This window comes from Emys orbicularis, chromosome 4 (assembly GCF_028017835.1).
Source record: "Emys orbicularis isolate rEmyOrb1 chromosome 4, rEmyOrb1.hap1, whole genome shotgun sequence".
Taxonomy (NCBI): domain Eukaryota; kingdom Metazoa; phylum Chordata; order Testudines; family Emydidae; genus Emys; species Emys orbicularis.
The window spans coordinates 31,013,221-31,032,582 of record NC_088686.1 but is presented as its reverse complement, the minus strand read 5'-3'; the positions used below and the strand labels follow the sequence as shown (position 1 = coordinate 31,032,582).

The window sequence follows — 19,362 nt, the reverse complement described above, 5'->3', positions numbered from 1 at the left end:
CCTCCAGAACCTCCCTGCCCCTTCTCTGACCCCCTGGCCCCCTTACCGTGCCGCTCAGAACAGAGTGCTGTGGAGCGGCGCGCTGGGCAGCAGGGGAGGGTGAGCAGGGGGAGGAGCTCCAGACTGCCGGAGGCCCGAGGCGAACGGCCAGCCGGCGATCTGCGAATGCAGGGAGGGGGAGGGAGGGAGAGAGAGGAGGGGAGTGGTCTCAAGTTGCAGGGGAGAGGAGGGGGAAGCGGAGGAGGGGCTCTGGCTGTCAGAGCCCCGTGCGAGTGGCACGATCCGGCCAGCTGCCCTGTCAGCCGCGCGCGCTCTGCATGCGGGGGAAGTCCGGACATTTACAAATTCCCCCCGGATGCTATTTTTAACTCAAAAAAGCCGGACATGTCCGGCAGAATCCGGACGAATGGTAACTCTAATCTCTATCTTAAAAAGTGCTCTAAAATACAAAAAATGTGAGACCCACTGTAGTGGAACTACACCATGATAACAGTCTTGCATGTGTCACTTGAAGCCAACACCACTATTCGCTAATGAGATAAATATGTCAAATGAAAAGCAAACACAAGGAAATAGCTCCTGAACCTTGGACAATACATTCATTAGCCTGACCCCGGAAATGTAACGCTGATTCAGATGTTCCAAAGATTGAAACACCTTTTTTTGTTTCTGGGCTGTATCCTGCACTAACAGGACAAGGGGGAAAATATCAAATTAAACCTGATTATTTTTATTGTTATATTTCAGGGTTCAACTCTAGCAACTTGCCAGGATACTGAACTAGATGGAATGCTGGTTGATCCACTATGGCAATTTCTGTGCTCCTAGGATTCCAGCATCTTTCCCGAATCAATTACTCTCATTTGTGACTCCTAATTCCCCACAAAGGGAAGGTATCTTTTAAATGTTTTGCGTAGGGACAGATTTTTCATGAGAACATAGCTGATTGAGGGTTGGAAGTTTCCTAACAAGCAATGCCTTAGAATCAGGGAGCCCAAAAGAGAGCCGTCTTGGGAACCTGCTTAAAATGGAACACACTGTTGAAGGAAAAAGACCAGGTAGGGACCATCGAATTGTGGAGGTAAATGCGTGGTTACGCAGGTGGTGTCGGAGAGGAGGCTTTGGATTCTTCAACCATAGGATGTTGTTCCAGGAAGAAGGATTGCTAGGAAGAGATGGAATCCACCTAACGAAGAGAGGGAAGAGCATCTTCGCAGGCAGGCTTGCTAACCTAGTGAGGGGGGCTTTAAACTAGGTTCGCTGGAGGATGGTGACCTAAGCCCGAAGGTAAGTGGGGAAGTGGGATACCGGGAGGAAACACAATGAAGAAGGTGCAACTGGGGAGGCCTCCTGATTCATACTGAAAAAGTAGGGCAACCGGCTAGTTATCTTAGGTGCCTGTACACGAACGCAAGAAGCCTGGGAAACAAGCAGGAAGAATGGGAAGTCCTGGCACAGTCAAGGAACTATGAGGTGATTGGAATAACAGAGACTTGGTGGGGTAACTCATGTGACTGGAGCACTGTCATGGAGAGGTATAAACTGTTCAGGAAGGACAGGTGGGGGAGAAAAGATGGAGGAATTGCACTGTATGTAAGGGAGCAGTATGATTGCTCAGAGCTCCAATATGAAGCTGGAGAAAAGCCTGTTGAGAGTCTTTGGGTTAAGTTTAGAGGCGAGAGCAACAAGGGTGGTGCTATAGACCGCCAGACCAGGAGAATGAGGTAGACGAGGACTTCAATCACCCTGACCTCTGCTGGGAGATCAATACAGCAGTTCACAGACAATCCAGGAAGTTTTTAGAAAGTGTCGGGGACAACTTCCCGGTGCAAGTGCTGGAGAAACCAACTAGGGGCTGTGCTCTTCTTGACCTGCTGCTCACAAACAGGGAAGAATTGGTAGGGGAAGTAGAAGTGGGTGGCAACCTGGGCAGCAGTGACCATGAGATGGTTGAGTTCAGGATCTTGACAAAAGGAAGAAAGGAGAGCAGCAGAATGCGGACCCTGGACTTCGGAAAAGCAGATTTTGACTCCCTCAGGGAACTGATGGGCAGGATCCCCTGGGAGACTAATATGAGGGGGAAAGGAGTCCAGGAGAGCTGGCTATATTTTAAAGAAGCCTTATTGAGGGTGCAGGAACAAACCATCCCGATGTGCAGAAAGAATAACAAATATGGCAGGCAACCAGCTTGGCTTAACAGAGAAATCTTTGGTGAGCTTAAACACAAAAAGGAAGCTTATAAGAAGTGGAAACTTGGACAGATAACTGGGGAGGAGTATAAAAATATTGCTCGAGCATGCAGAGGTGTAATCAGGAAGGCCAGACAGAGCACAACTGGAATTGCAGCTAGCAAGGGACATGAAGGGTAACAAGAAGGGTTTCTACAGGTGTGTTAGCAACAAGAAGGTGGTCAGGGAAAGTGTGGGACCCTTACTGAATGGGGGAGGCAACCTAGTGACAGGTGATGTGGAAAAAGTTGAAGTACTCAATGCTTTTTTTGCCTTGGTCTTCACAGACAAGGTCAGCTCCCAGACTGCTGTACTGGGCAGCACAGTATGGGGAGGAGGTGAGTAGCCCTTCAGTGGTGAAAGAACAGGTTAAGGACTATTTAGAAAAGCTGGACATGTACAAGTCCAGGGAGCCGGATGCAATGCATCCAAGGTACTGAGGGAGTTGGCTAATGTGATTGTAGAATCATTGGCATTATCTTTGAAAACTCATGGCGATCGGGGGAGGTCCCAGACAACTGGAAAAAGACAAATATAGTGCCAATCTTTAAAAAAGGGAAGGAGGACAATCCGGGGAACTACAGACCAGTCAGCCTCACTGCAGTCCCTGGAAAAATCATGGAGCAGGTCCTCAAGGAATCCATTTTGAAGCACTTGGAGGAGAGGAAGGTGATCAGGAACAGTCAACATGGATAGATAAATTGGAGGATTGGGCTAAAAGTAATCTGATGAGGTTCAACAAGGACAAATGCAGAGTCTTGCACTTAGGACAGAAGAATCCCATGCACTGCTACAGGCTGGGGACCGACTGGCTAAGCGGTAGTTCTGCAGAAAAGAACCTGGGGATTACAGTGGATGAGAAGCTGGATATGCATCAACGGTGTGCCCTTGTTGCCAAGAAGGCTAACGGCATATTGGGTTGCAAAAGTAGGAGCATAGCCAGCAGATTGAGGGAAGTGATTATTCCCCTCTATTCAGCACTGGTGAGGCCACATCTGGAGTACTGCGTCCAGTTTTGGGCCCCCCACTACAGAAAGGATGTGGACAAATTGGAGCGAGTCCAGAGGAGGGCAACAAAATGATTAGAAGCTGTGGCACATGATTTATGAGGAGAGGCTGAGGGAACTGGGCTTATTTAGTCTGCAGAAGAGAAGAGTGAGGGGGGATTTGATAGCAGCCTTCAACTACCTGAAGGGGGGTTCCAAAGAGGATGGATCTAGACTGTTCTCAGTGGTGGCAGATGACAGAACAAGGAGCAATGGTCTCCAGTTGCAGTGGGAGAGGTCTAGGTAGGATATTAGAAAATATTATTTCACTAGGAGGATGGTGAAGCACTGGAATGGGTTACCTAGGGAAGTGGTGGAATCTCCATCCTTAGAAGTTTTTAAGGCCCAGCTTGACAAAGCCCTGGCTGGGATGATTTAGTTGGGGTTGATCCTGCTTTGAGCAGGGGGTTGGACTAGATGACCTCCTGAGGTCTCTTCCAACCCTAATCTTCTATGATTCTATGAACAGCAATACTAATTCTCACTGAACACACACGGTATGGTATCCACACAGTTTAGTGAAAGCTGAAAGGTCTCTCTTACCTGGGAATGCATTGATATCAATGACTGCATGCTGGCCGGTCTGATTGTTAATGATAATGTCAATCCCAAAGAGGGAAACCCCCAGAGCCTGTCTCAGTGCCTTGGAGATCTCCCGGATGACGTCGTCATTTGGCCGTTCAAACACACCTTCGATTTTATCAAGCTACAGTGAAAAAGACAAAGAGAAACAACTGAGGGGTTCTGAACTGGGCTCTCTCTTTAGTATACGTGTTGATTTACAGAGCTTCCCCATTCTATATCCTGTAGGATCCAACTGCAGGGAAGAAGCCACAAGAGCTTTTCTTGATTCTGCATCCTATATACAGTAAAAGTTAGGCTCGTCTATTGTACTCAGTGGGCCTGATTCTCTATTTGTTACACTGGTGTAACTCCATGGAAATCAGTGGATACACACACCAGCACCAAGCTGAATGGAGAATTAGGCCCAGTATCTTAAATATTAGACACACATTTTAAAATCAAAAGAAAACTGCAGCCTCTACTCCTGCACTGCAGATATTCTGCCTTTCATCATGTACGTTTGATAAGCCAATCTAAAATTAAACCTGCCTTAAGGGACTGATTAAGGGGCTGACAAGAATGAGTTACTTAACAGAAGGTGTTAAGGTGCATCACTACTGCGCTCAGCATTTTGGGGCATTGCTCAGGGCAGTTGTTTAATAAGGGAGGTCTGGGTTTGAAGTCTGAGTTATTTTAGAACAGTTTATTATTAAGAGTGACTCGGGTCACTTGTGAATGTGAAATTTAATCACACTCATTTCTTAGCCAAGAGGTTGAGCAATACAAGTACCGTTTTGTGTACAGAATAGCTGTGTATATATCCAAAAACATGCATAAACATACACTCATCACAAAATTTAGCCACTGGAAGGGATTTATGATTAGTTCAGTGACATGAATAATATTTAGCATGTCAATTAGTGGGACATTGCAATTCTACATCTGGTCACTGTATTAAACTTTTGACTACAAACCAACTAGATCACATGAACCAGAGAAGAATCTGGAGACACACTATGGGCTCAATCCTGCAAGATTATTACTTTAGTGGGAGTTGAGAGTGCTCAGCACCTTGCAGGATCCACCTTTACCTCAGCTATTAACAGGGCTAGTCATAAACACAATAAAGGTGTGCTTGGGGTTAATGTACTCTGAGGACATAAATAAAGAGGTGTGGCCTACTGCTCAGAGCTCAGGAATGCTTACATTCTAGGTGCATATCTTCATGGTCTTGGGCAACTCACTTAACTTCTCTGCTTTGGGTTTTCAAATGGGGATACCACTCCCTTACCTCCAGGAGTGCTATAAGGATTCATTAAGGCTTATAAAATTCTCTGGAGATGAAAGGTACTAGAAATTATTACTCAGGAAATTTCCTTTCCCCATCTGGGCTGGCTTTCAGTTAAGGCAAAGCACAGCAAAGCAGCAGACAGACATGCAGCAGCATCTCTGCTCCCACAACGGAAAGGAGAAAAACCTTGTAAGGGCTATCAAATGAACAGGGAAACAGCTTTAAATTGTGCTGGTTCTAAGTAGCAAACAGATCTCAATTTGCTATCTGGGAGCTGACAGGGCACAATTCATGTACAAGAGTCACTATTCATTAATAGCTTCATAAGAAAAAGAGATTTGTTTTCTATCAATGTTAAAAAAAAAAAAAAAAAAGACCTGGATTACTTACTGCTGTTAAGACAGAGGAGGATTCTGGCTTCGACACATTGTGGCTGTTGAAAAATATTGATTCTCTATCTGAAATTAAAAGGAAGTTATAAATGAATTGATAGTTGGATTTGAATTTTAAAAGGATTGGTTTATACTGTATGTAACACTAGGTGGCAGTGCAACGCCGGGGAATCTAATCCAGCTCAATGGCTGATAATGTCCTCCACTCTGTCATGGGGGGCATAGATCAGCGTGCATGTCAGTATCTGGCCCAAGCTGGGGAAGCTAATGATCCAACCAGCGGACCAAATTTGGTGATGAATCCTGGTCACATGCCATCTGAGGCACATTGTGCATGTACTAAGACGACTCTGTCGTGCAAAGCTTCCTCTTGCACATAGGCACCTGGCCATGGCAGAAAACCTAGCCCAAGACCCACACAGCTTCAAGATTTCAGGACACAGATAAGGTAAATAAAACATGGGTGTGTGTATATTATATAGAACTGGTTTCATTTCTGCAGTCAAATAAATCCCACTCATTAAAGAACGTTTTCTGTAAGTTAATGCAATAATTCCTAGGAAAGTGTTAGGAATTAAAGTGACCATTCAACTGAAAATGTGCAAGATTTCATTTACATGACAGATGGGAAAAGCAGATGATTTCACAGTTGGCACTAGATCCACCCAAGCAAGTGCAGGGGAGGTGTAAATTATACTGCCCTGTACCCAAGGTGGACCCCCATGACTAAGAGAGCAAACTTCACCCCAGTGGGGGGTAGGCAGGAAGGATCTTTAATTTGAAGACACCACAGCAGCTCTGCCATGGAGGCTGCTCAGGGAATTATATTAGCACATTCTCCGGCCATGCACCCTCCCAGGCCAATTTATCCTCCTAGAGGACCCCTCCAACGGGGGTTAGAGGGGTGGCGGGGGGGAGAAATGTTGTGGCAGCATTCTATTATGACAACCTGTCCTCTTGGGTTTACCAGAGGACACCGCCATGGTATACATCAACCCAGACGTGAATCTGGGACAGCATCAAACCAAACATAATGTTGAATGTGCAGAGTTATCACACACTTGCAGCATGATGTAGGATGTGTTTCTACTAGGCTGCTCCCTCCACAGACTGGATCACGGCAGCTAATCACAGCCACAGGCTTACTGCGCTTTATTATGGGAAAGATGCAGGAATCATGGGAGGCAAAATCAAAACAATCTGTGTGACCTTTGGTAACATGTTAGAGAGCAGTAGCCAAGATCTGAGGCAGGTTTTTTAAGTGATCTGTGGCCTGATTTTCAGAGGCGCTCAGCAGCTGCATCTCCCACAGAGGTGGGGGGCTCAGCAGCTCTGAAAACCAGCCAGTGTGTGCTTAGCTGTCCATAACTACGCACGTTCCTGAGAAGCAGGGACAGGTTAGAGTTGGACTTGGGCAAAGTTGGTGGGAACACAAATACAAATCTGACTTAGCAGAGGCCGAATATCCCACGCTGGCTTTTTAAATAAAAGGAATGTCAAGATAAGTCCCGAGATATTGTTTCAAAGGGGACTGAACTCCTTCTAGCGCTCCACGCCGACCAATCTAACCAATGCAATCCTCCTAGCCAGAGGAACGAATGCCAGGGAGCGTGAAGAAGGGCAGGAGCAAAGAAGCAGCCCCAGAAGGAAAAGATGCCTATTTGTTAAAAATCCTCATAACACAAATGACAAACGTCCCACAAGCTCTCTATTGAGGATGCTGCCAGGTCAGTTTTATTCTTCCTATTCCAGTGCTAATCACTGAAGGAGGAAGTGCTGCTCAGGAGGTGGAGCCAAGGGGCAGAAATTCAAATAGCCTGTCTATGCTCCTACTTTGTAAGACTTCACATTTCTGCAACCAGCTACTGTAGACTCTTGAAACAGTCAGACCTGCTTGATCCCTTGCTCATAATATGTCCCTTGCCAGCAGCAGATTTTAGGCCAAGAAATCCGGACTTGGAATCCAGGGATTCATTGAAACCAGTCTGCAAATTTCATTTTTACATGGGATTCAAAATAACATTAAAACTTTAGACTAACAAGCTAATGGCTGCATCTAAGGCACTGTCCTTCATAAAGATGCCTTAAAATTAGTTGATACTTCAGTACATTTCCCTAATGCTAATTTCTCACACTAGCTGATAAACGTATCACTATTTCACTCATACTAGTCCCACTAAAGATTTTCTGCTTCCTATAGTCCATTGAATGTAGTTTCTCAATTCCTCAGGCTTAACAACAGAAAGCTGTTCTTCTTGCAAAAAGGAAATTGCAGCAGATTCAATTAATACCCTTCAAATGGTCTCTGTTGATTTATAACTATACCTGTTGATAACTACAGGAAGACCATTAGCCCAGCAGCTCCACTCCGCTTATCCCAAAAATAGTTTCCAACTAGAACCAAATGAAAATGATCAACTGTATTTCCCCTGAGAATGTCAAGAACTGGCCTTCACATGAACAAACCTAGAGGCTCCTGCATGGGAGAACTCAACTGCTCTTACTTTAAACACAAACAAAAAATGAACAAGGTAAAGACAGGGACAGGAAGTTCCAAAATGATGGAATCCAGGAATTTCCCTCTATCTTGCAATTATAACTCAAGAGCAAATGACAAATGAACCTACTGAGTGTTTAGAGAGTTTCTAGTAAAGGAGCTTTCTCCACTTCCACAGTGACATAAAACACAGCTTTTAACAGGTAAGATTCAGGTTAATTTCACATAAACATTTACTACAAGAACCCTATTCACATGTATTCCAGAGCAGATGAGTTATCTCCCTTCCTGTTGAAATAACACAGAGGAGGAAATACAGCATGGAAAAAGCAGATGCTTTAATTTTAGCAGCCTATTCAAAAACATTTTTCATTCAGGATCTCTGCTGCCAAGGGCCTCTGAGCTCATGCTAGCAGTTAAGCTGGCGCACACAGGCACTTTACCTGAAATGCCTGCCGAAAAGTTCTTTAAAGATGGTCTTTTTACCACAGTGTAGGATTCCCCAACCACAAACACTTTATACAGCACAGCGTTGTGATTGATGAAGCTCTGAATCACGCAGGGGGGCTGGATGGCCTTCAAGCCTTCCTGGTTGAATATGATTGCCATCTGAAACACAAAATGCAAACAGTTCTCCACAAGGATTTGGGCTTTCATTTATTTCACATTGTCTGGCTGAAATATGTGATCTGGGAAAAATCTATCCAGGGATAATAACCAAGTGCAAATCCCTTCTCATCAGCTAGCTTCTCTTTTATTACATTTACTTCTGCAAACCAAGTGCAAATCCCTTCTCGGCAGCTAGCTTCTCTTTTATTACATTTACTGCTGCAATAAGCCTAAGTCCCTGAGGGTGTTATCAGCGTGGCTTTCAGTTGCACACATCATCATTTTAAATTAAGATTCTTTTTAACATGTACAATGGCATTTTATCTTTGTTAGTTATGTAACAATCCCAATTTCATTTTTAATTTAAAATCAATAAAATATCTGAGTGACAGAACCTGGAAAATACCCATCAGATTATACAGGGAATCAGAGAGATGAAGAAATAGATGTATTAGGTCATCCTGACCCTCTTTGCCAATGAAAGTTGTTCCCTACAGTTCTTTTTTTGGTTCGGTCCAGGTTTAAATCTCGCAAGCAACTGTGGTTTCTGCCACTTCACTGAGAGATTCTTTCAGAGTCTAACCGCCCTCTCTGCTAGGCAATGCTCAGCCAACATTTGCCTTGGCTCAGTTTCATCCCATCGCCCACAGTGTAGAGCCCCCTTAAATGAATGACACAGGGACTGGAAGAAATATGCCACAGAGAAAGTCATTTAGCGGCTCAACGATGAACAGCGGCTGGCTCAAACCTAGCCCATATAAGATGGAAGGGATGCTGATGGGTAAAAGGAAACACTCTGAAGAGCCAGCAGAATCCACATCACATGATACACAGTTCCACGCTTGGGCATCCTGATTAAGTCACTGGCCAGAAATGCTTATTCACATCTTTAATTAGCTTGAAGGCTATGCCCGCTCTTTGTGGGCAAAGACCCGGCTGCAGTGATCCATGATCTTGTCACTTTGAAAAGGGACTACTAGTTTTCCTATTGAGTTCAAATCGGTCCAGAATAATGCCCAGAGAGTTTAAGTGATTTGTCCTAGGTCACAATGGCAGAGTTCAGAACACCGCTTATGAGCCCTGACTCTGAATCCCTCTCAAAGATAGCCATTTCTCTCCATAAACTCTGCCCCTTTTCTTGCTTTCTACAATTAACTGCATCTCAGCAAAGTCAGGCTAACCGGAGGGATTTTACAAATTGCATACCATGGAACACTTTCTATCTCCTCTATGTGTACCTGTCAATTTGATTTATGTTGTACTCTTAGTTTATGGAGCTTTTTCTGAATTCATGTTAGCTTTCTAGTTTGTTCCTGTATAATAAGATGATAAATATTTCAACAAAAAGTAATACTTTTAGTCAAATAAGCAATGGGATGACTATACATTTATGACTAAAGGGCTGAGAACATGTTTGTCTCTAGCTAGCTGCTTATTATTCTGTTCTCTTCTATATCTGGCAGACCATATGAGATCACATAATTTTCTGCATGCATACACAATCAGGAGATTCTCTAACATTTTCTGAGTGCAAGTTAGTGCATGTAGCCAATGCCTATTTGCAACTGATTTTTTTACTCTATCATTATTCTACTAGATGCTATCTATTTGGCAGCCCATATCCAATATGTGCATGTTAATAACCTGTGCAAGCAGGCTTCTGTAACTAAGTTGGATGGGGCCTCTAGACACAACTCCAATACTGTACATAGAGGTTAAGCATCTTGCCTAAGGCCACAGAGAGGACAACTGAACTACAGTTACTTGCTTCCAGTCCTGTGCTCAAGTCACTGGACGTGCTGCTTTCACATCAGGAGCTTTCAACAAACACAACATTCCATGTTTCTCAAGCAGCCATTCTCCACATGTGGCTATTACAGGAGAGATTGCCGTCTGACAGTAAATGAGCCCCAATACTACTCCTGGGGGAACATGGCAACTTCAACAATGGTTCTGCTCCAGAGGGACTGAAGTGTCATGCAGGACCTCAGGCATCGCTGAGGACACCAGCCTGTGCAATAATGATCAGCTCCCATGAAAAGCCACAGAAGTACAACTCTATTTGAGCATCACATCTTGCAGATGTTGGGGTTCTAGCAGAAAACTTAAATAAGTCAGTACTTTTCATAAGAACTGCAAGGAGGGGCTTATCACGGTAATGAAATTCCATGCTAACTCATTAGGCACTGAAAGCTTTGTGCATTTCAGGTGGCAGTTACAGGAGAACCAGCAGCAGGGTCACACGATTCTGATCTCCAAAAGAACAGTATCTGAAAAATTGAGTGGCCAGCAGCTATCAGTCAATCCCTTAATTAAACTCCCAAGGGACCTATGTGCCTTGTCTTTGTAAAACAGGATGCATGGTCCAACTGAAAAATGATTTCTTTAACAGTGAATATTGGTCACTCCTCATTTTACCAACAGGCACCCTGTTCCTTTAGATCTGCATTTCACTCCAGGGCCCTTCGTTCTCAAAGGTGCTGCAGTAACACACAGCAGATTTTAGAAGGAGCTGGGAAACTTGGATGTGGCCATAGATAAGTTGTGAATGAAAGAACGAAAGCATGAATGAAAGAAAATATTTATTTACAGGGAGTAGGGCCTGGATTCTCACACTGGGATTTGAGGAGGAGGGAGGCAAGAAAGCTACAGGAGAATGAGCTGAAATAGGGTCTCTCAACCTCTGCTCCCAAGATTCTGGAAAAGGTGGAGGTGCTTCACCTCAGGTTCCCTATATTTATGGCCAGCTAAATGCACAGGAGATTCACTTACATCAGGAATAGTCATTTCAGTTATGGCCACCTCCCTGAAAGGTAAGTGGCCTTCTCCCAGCCCAATCCTTTCCACTCTCCCTTCCCACCTCATGAAGAGAACTGGGACTATGTGTGGCTCTGTCCCTACTTGCTTCTCCCTTCTCCTTCCCCCCGCCATGAAGAGGAGTACGAGAGGGCTGCTTCTCCTCACCCATCTTCTCCCCATGCCCATCTCACTGAAGAGAAGACACTGGGCAGCCCTTCTACCCGGAAACAAGATCAAAGGCTCAACATTTCAGAACCAATTCTCACCATCAGCACCACACAATGGAGCTGAGAGATAGGGGGTGAGGGGGGAGAAGACCCAATTGGCCTAATCTCCCACCAAAGGGCAGATTGAAGAAGGAAGGCCTCACAAGCCCAGCTCTTGCCTCACTCTGTTGCCAGAGATGGAACTTCTGCTCAAGGGCGATAAGCCCTGTTTAAACTGAGCCCAAGTAACCTTACAAAAGGTATCTGAAGTAAGGACATGTAAGGGGGGAGGGGAAGTAGTTTGGGGGATAACAATCACTCTATTATTGCACAGTAGAGCTCCCAACCAACCCATAAGCAGTCAGGAGAGGATAAAGCTGACTGAAGCCCCAGAGGTCTTTTACTCACCTCATGAGAGTTGGTTCCATGGGCCACTCTGGTTTTACAAACTGTGTAAATGAAGGGGGGGGGGGAAAAAAAGGAGAGAGAGTGAATGAGCGAAACGGGCCACACACAAAACTCTTTGTACCACCTGTTCCCAACCGATATAGCAGTTCACAAGGCTAAGACCTCAATGGTACCAGCTAGACTTGCTAGAGCTCACTGTCTCAACTCTATGTGCTGTCCATTGCCATGGAGTTTGGACTGCTCTAGACCCGTGTCTCTTAACTGCTATTCTGGAACTGGAGTGATACGCACTGGGTTAGAGTACACAGAACCCAGGAGAAGGCAGGCAGCACTAGCACCAAGGGCTCAGCACAGAAGCTGATCATTTAGGTGGGAAGGTAGCACAAGGCACCAGTTACGAATGCCTGAAATAGCAGTGCCAGTGTTCATAACTCTCGTGATTTCTTTGTGAGTCACTTGATTTCAGCCGGGGCTCAAGTCAGCCTGGCGATCATGTGAACAGCGCCAGTCCTCTTGTGCAAACCCGCTCTGAATGGCTGCCTTCCCCACTTGCCTGCTGCCTTCTGGGGAAGAGCAGCCAGCCAGGACTGTGCATAAAGCAGGAAGAGCTCTGTCTCCCTCTCATCACCAGCCCACTCCATTCTCACACGAGGGTGCAGAAAGTGCTCTCGGCAGTTCAGAGCAGCTCCACTCCCTTCTTCCCTCTGCCCAGCTGTGAACAGTGGGTCAGCCTGCTCTCTGCTCCCCCTCTCCATCCCTACAACACCAGGCTTGACAAGGGGGAAGGGGAGGAACCGGCTGCAGTTACTCCCCAGACCTGGAAGAGTGGGGTGAAGAACCCAGGAGCTGCAGGAGCAGCAGAGGTTAGGCTAGAAGGGCGGAATTGACGTGATAGGCAGATGTGAGGGCAGAACTAATGTGGGAGCTGGGGGGGGGGCAGGATTGATTTGAGGGATGGGGCAGAATTAATTGCTGTGCAGGGTGTGGGAGCTCCTACAGAGAGGATTCTCCTTAATACAATTGAGAGAGTGGACAACACTAATCATCATCACACATACACACAGGGGATGGGCAGGTGGAGATAAAAATAACCATCAAAAGACAGACAAAAAACCCCACAGCATAATCTCTCTCTAAAAAGATCTCATGGTGGTGGGGTTTGTTTGGTTTTTTTTTTTTTTTGGGGGGGGGGGGGGGGGAGGTCTGACTTCTGGCTGTTGAACCTTGGGGTTGGCAAAACTGCAGTCCGAGTGGCTGGGAACCACTGCTGTGCAGTTTGACCACCCCTGTGCTGCAGAACCAGACTGCTGCTAGCCAGTCTATAATGTGAATGAACTGGGGAGTCGAAATCATTCAGTTGGCTATAGGGTGTTGCTTCACAGTATAACTTCATGAGATCTGCATCTCATTTCGGTGAGAAGAGGGCAATACAATAATTGTTTTACCTCAGTAACTTACAAAGTACTGCAGCTTAAGGGTTTGTCTACTCTGGCACTTCATCGGCAAAACTTTTATCGTTCAGGGGTGTTAAAAGAACACACACTTCTGAACAAAATTGTTACCAACGAAAAGCGCCAGTGTGAACAGCGCTTTGTCGGCAGGAGTGCTCTCCTGATGACAAAGCCGCTGCCGCTCGTGGGGGGTGGAAGTTTTTTGTCGGCAGGTGAGCTCTCTCCAGCCGACAAACAGCAGCTACGCTGTGTGCCTTTTAGTGGCACGGCTGTAGTGGCACAGCTGTGTCGCTAAAAGCCTCGTAACGTAGCCATAGCCTAATACAGGAGACTAAGTCACAGAGCAGACACCACTTCTGTTCATTTTACACTGACGGGATCAAATGAGGAAAGGAATAAAAAAAAGTCTCAGTGTGGATGTCTGTTACAATGGGACAATCAGCTTACTGCAGCTGCCTGAGGCTGCAGCCCTCAAACCTGCCTTACACACTTTATTTTTTTTTTTTTAAATTTCCTGGCATTTAAAAGGCACATTTTCCATATGGATTTTGGGGTAGGGGAAAAAATGATTCTCTTGAGGAAAAACAGTGAGCATGGCTGGTGGGAGCAACCTCCTGGGCAGGTTCAAGACAACAGTATAAATGTTAGAACTACCAGGATTTCCCAGGAACGTGGCTTTGTTTACTGCAGTGCAGTGTTTGAGGTAGAGAACATCCATAGGGAGCTCTTCAGAAGCTTGTGGGGAGAGATATTGTTCTACATACCAACTGTTCAGTTTAACGGTGCTAATTATAGAAAGGTTCTAGTGTCCCTGATGAAGAAACATGCAGTTCTACATTGGTTACAGTGCTCTTAAAGGACAAATGTTCAGAATATGTGATAAAAAGCCTGTTTACATACTGAATGGGAATGCTAGTCCATTCTTCTCTATGACCTGCAAGGTGTCTTCTCCACAGGCGCTTGTCAGCTCCATAAAGGGTGGTGAACAGATCCTCTCATCTGCAAGACAAAAAGAGGAGTCAAATGGAAATCTGGGGCTTTTGCCTCCCAGTTCAGGTCATTACTGGCTCTCTCCACAGTAGCTGTTTTCTTTCCTAGTTATTCCACTAAGAGATTAAAGCAAAGCACTTGTAAGATCATTCGCCAAACATGGATTTGGGACTCTGGGATCATTAGAATGGATAAAGGCCCCAATTTACAGACCCTCTTTGAAGGAAACAGAAATGAAAGGACAAAATGTTCACAAGTAGCCACACAAAATCACTGCCCACTTTTGAAAATTTAGCTGCATATTACTCACCCAAGGACACAGCACAGAATAGAGCCCAAATCCTGCCCCACAATCTATTGTTTTAAGGTAAAATTCTCAAGTGTCTAAGTGACTGCATATCTTCACTCCAGGTGATAAGAACCCAGGTTAGCCTAGCCAACTTATGACCAGCCACACTGCAAAGCCAGACTTTAGTATGTCAACTTGATTGTATCCACGCTGCTGCTGTAGGACTTCTGTGGTCATATCCCATGGTTACTAGCATTGCAGTAAGCTGAGCCTCTCTAGGATTCTTTCCTAGTGAATTGTGTGAGAACTTGTCTGTCCTTCTGGGCACATGGGGGTGGGAGTGAGGGTTGTGGGAAGGCAAGGACTAGTAGTGGCAGAATTGATTAGCCTGTATCCACATTGCAAAGTGGGGGGTCACCAGCCCAAGTGTAAGCAGCACATAGGCTTTAGCCTATAGCCCCAGATGAGACAGCTAGCCTGGGTTGAAATCAGAGTGACCACCTTTTCAAAAGGCAAAAGTGAGACAACTGCAGGAGCCTCGCTACCTCCAAGGCCTGCCCCTGTTCCTCCTCTTCCCCCCAAGCCTGAGTGGCTCTTTCTACTGCTCGGCTCCAGATACTGGCCTGGCGGCAGGGTTCGGGCCTCGTGGCGAGAAGGGAGCTAAGGTCCACCTCAGCCCTCCTCCCACCACTGGCAAGAGGCTGGCACTGCCCCTGAGCCTTGGGCAAGCACTGAGCAGTGCTGCAGGGAATCCAGGATAAAATATGTCCCAGAATCATTCAGCCTGGGATCAGGACTTGAACTCTGCATTTCAGGGCTCTTCTACCCAATTCACATCACCCTACTTGAAAGGGCCACCACACTCAGGTGAGAGGGCTGTGTGTGTGGATAGGAGCTAGGGACAATATGGAAGTAAGAGCCTGGGTTAAGTCTGCAGTGAAGATCAACCCTTTGAGTTAAAGGTTTTGTGTGTGGATAGGAGTTGACTTAGGGGCAACACTCAAGTTATAACTTGTTAACTTTGCAGTAAAGACAAGCCCGAAGTTAAGCACTGCTAATTAGGAGGGTTAAAAAAAAACCAAAACACAACCAAACAAAAAGTGACAATAAAGAGTAGAGTTCAACAGCAATAATGAAGGCTTCACTTGCCTCTAAATATCAGCTGGAAACCAACACAGGAGGAGGAGGAGAAAGATAATTGTTACCAGTACATCTCTCAGAAATAATTTACATTTTTGGATCAACCAGAAATTTGGCTTGGCAGTAAGTGAAATTAACATGTAATTATTACTATTTATCTTTGTTATTGTGATAGCTCAGAGTGGCCAACCATGTTGAGGTCTCTGTCATAGGCACTGTACAAACAGAATAAAAGGACATTGTCTGTCCTCAAGAATGTATAGTCTAAAAGATGAGCATGGTAATTCTTAGTATTTACATGGTGCTTTACATCTGGAAATTTTGTTACAAACATTGTCTAAATTAATCCTCCTACTCCTTTGAGGATAGGTATAACATTACCACCAACTTACAAATGGGAAAAATTAAGCATTAAAGCTGACAGAGAGAGTGGGCATTGGAGCTGGGATTATACTTCAGGAGTTCCTGGTTTATAGTTCTCACCATTAAACCATGCTGTTATCATAAAAAGTTTTCGCCTGCAAAAATTAAGGGTCTATTTTCATGTAGCCTGAAAGGAGCAGATGTATAAAAAGATTGATGCTTTGAGGTCAATTTCTAAAAGTCAAAACAAAACTTCCCACACTTCAAAGCTTTCAGCTCATTGCTATGAAAACAGAAAACAGCATCCAAAAGTGACAGGTACTGTAATATTTACAAGCTTCTGCCAGAGCAAAGTTTCTTAACTTGGATTAATTTGAGGAATCAGATTTAGTTTATGGACACGTGGGAACAACTTTGGCTTAGGCTGTTTTCCCACCCATATGCTTGAAACTCACAAATAACTCTTGCCTTCAGTGAGTATATTCAAAAGGACATAGGATTCCATCTCACTTCCTTCCATTTATTTCCCCATCCTAACTAACAATTGATATTGGTACACTGCAGTGTTCTTGCCAGTCACATGACACATGAGGAGGGGGCAAGCGAGAAGTCCTTATAATTTCTTTGACTTCAGTGTTTAAAAGAACCAGCTGGATCAACACAGAATAAGAGGAAATGAAAACTGTTGGAACTTCAGAGTGGTCCTGATGCTTCTGAGTTGCTGACTTGGATGACAGTAAGCCCCCAATCCTACCCACACCACCATCAAGGGCAGGATTCTTGCCTGCTGAATTCATTGGAGCAGACCTATAACTCAGTGGGAAAGCACTTTCTCCCACAAGCTTAAGATCCCGGCCTCAAGCACAGAAAGCTACTTCTCAGAATTAACTGCACACATTGCAGATTCTAAAAGTGCTTGTTTTTTTCAAAAACACAGCTGCTAGTCACCAATTACTGACCTTTCTGGGGCTGCACAAATGCGCCGCATCTTTCTGATGAAAGCATCCTGCTTTCTCCACTAAGCCTCTGTTATCAGAGGGAAAGCAGGCTCCTCACAGCTGCTCAGCATCAGAACCCATGTGAGACAGTATGCAAATTTAGTGTTTGATGGCTGATCTCGATCCTGGTTCTCATCAGCATGAAACTGAGAGACCCAGTTATGTCATATAAGCCAAACCCTGTGTAAACAAGCACCCCAAGGTGGATTTAACCCATGGTAGCAATGCATTCCAGCATCAGGCATTATTGGATGCTGTCACTGTTTCTCAGTCAAAAAATGGTTTCCGGTTGCCATAGGAAACCACCACCAAGAGGGACAACAATGGCCATAACAAGAACTGGTCTAGAGATGAGAGCAGATGAATGAGAGTCAGGAATCCTGCATTCTAGTCCTGGCCCTGCCACGGAGTCACTCTGTGACACCGGGGCCTTATTTGCTCCTGTCTGTAAACAAGGGGATAATAATTATTTGCATTACTCACAGAGGTCTACTGAGGGCCAAGTAATTATGTTTTTAAAGTGCTTTGAGATCTTCTAATAGAAGATGCCATCTCCCCAATACACACACCTACCTCGCCTCTTCTAGAGCTGTGTTAGTTCTGCATGACTAATAGAAGTAAAAAGTAGTTCTGTTATATTTACTTTTGTCAGGAAAGTGAGGAGATATAACTCAGTACACACAGATAACAGGAGATGGTGCCACTTTTACACAGTCACTTTTCAGATTAGAGCTTCACATTAAAGTGTGATTGCCAAAGAATGTTTTTCAATGGCAGATCTGGGGAGGATTACATGTTCACCCTCTCCCAATGGCTAAATACAAGTGATTTTTCTGAATGCCAGTCCTGAGTACTCAGCTTGGGATTTTAAAGTCAAAGTGGGCTCCTTCTGCCTCCGATCATGCATAAAGATTCAATTATCAGAACTATGGCTGGTCAGGAAATGATAAGTATTTGCTGCACATTTTAAAAAAAATGTCATCAAAATTTTCCATTTTTTCCCCAACAAAAAACATTTGTTTTGGTGGTTTTCAAAAGCCAAACAATTTTCAGTTTTATATTTTCATCTACACACTGAAAATTAAAAAAAAATGAAAATGTTTATGGAAAAAAGGCCATTTTTCATCAAAAGAAATATTGCAAGGAAAAATGTCAACCAGCTCTGATTAGACCATAACGAAGAGCATTGGTCATCCAACAGAAATACTGATGGTTTTGAAGGACAGTATAATCTTTTGTCCTCTGCTATTGAACAAATGGCAGGGTCCCAGAGCTCAGGCTCCAGCCCAAGCATGGAAGTCTACACAGCAACGAAACAGCCCCGCAGCCCAAGCCCTGAAAGCCCGAGTCGGCTGGCACAGCCCAGCCCTGGGTGTCTAGTTGCTGTGTAGACGTATGTCCCATTTTCCAGCTCCATCCATGGACGTCACCGTGGTTTATGGATGACCTGAAGCAAGAGGGAGCAGAGCTGTTAAATAAGGAGGGACCATTTCTAACTACAAAACCTAAACAATATTTACTGGCTTCAATATCTACAGAATATTGTTAAGCACTAACCACTGACTGCAGGGGAACTACAATCTAGCATTCCTTTCTCCTGGAAATCCTCAGGGCTAATTTATTTATAATAATGATCAAAGAAAAGGTAATACATTCAATCCCTAATAAACATAATTGTTAACAATATCTTTCCCCAGCATTTACAAAAACAAAGAAATCAGTGAAGAGATCGCTTTAAAAATCTAAGGAATGCCATGATGCAAGAGACTCACTAAGTTCTTAAGCCCTCTTTTTACTCGCTCTGAACTGGGCATTACAGAAGGCTCTTTTGTTTGTTTTTAGTACAATGGCAGCCTATGGCAGAGACTTGAATTTGGAAACACAACCAGGATGCCACTTGGCCAGATCAGAGACCCCAGGTGTGTATCTGTCAACTTAAAACAAACAAAGAAAAACAAACAAAGCAAGAAAAAGAATACTAACGTGGATCGAACCTGAGAGGCTCACCTGCACTACATCTAAAGGGGAGAGAGGGATAATCTTGCATCCAAATCCAGTGCTGGAAATAGTTTTAGAATTTTTGTCATTGCT

At 44.6% G+C, this 19,362-nt stretch overlaps 1 protein-coding gene across 8 annotated transcripts in view; it reads right to left on the bottom strand.

Annotated features, from left to right (window-relative positions):
• Positions 1-19,362, bottom strand: part of ITPK1 (inositol-tetrakisphosphate 1-kinase) — a 228,884-nt gene that overhangs the window by 12,666 nt on the left and 196,856 nt on the right. For 6 of the 8 annotated variants that reach the window (XM_065403550.1, XM_065403554.1, XM_065403553.1 and 3 more), the window contains exons 5-9: positions 14,392-14,490; positions 12,041-12,081; positions 8,462-8,627; positions 5,520-5,587; positions 3,818-3,980 (exon numbers count right to left, since the gene is read on the bottom strand). In XM_065403550.1, coding sequence (XP_065259622.1) covers positions 3,818-3,980; positions 5,520-5,587; positions 8,462-8,627; positions 12,041-12,081; positions 14,392-14,490 — 537 coding nt within the window. Of the gene's footprint in view, positions 1-46; positions 160-3,817; positions 3,981-5,519; positions 5,588-8,461; positions 8,628-12,040; positions 12,082-14,391; positions 14,491-17,232; positions 17,334-19,362 lie in introns of those variants that run through there. The other 2 variants (XM_065403552.1, XM_065403558.1) reach the window with 2 other exon arrangements.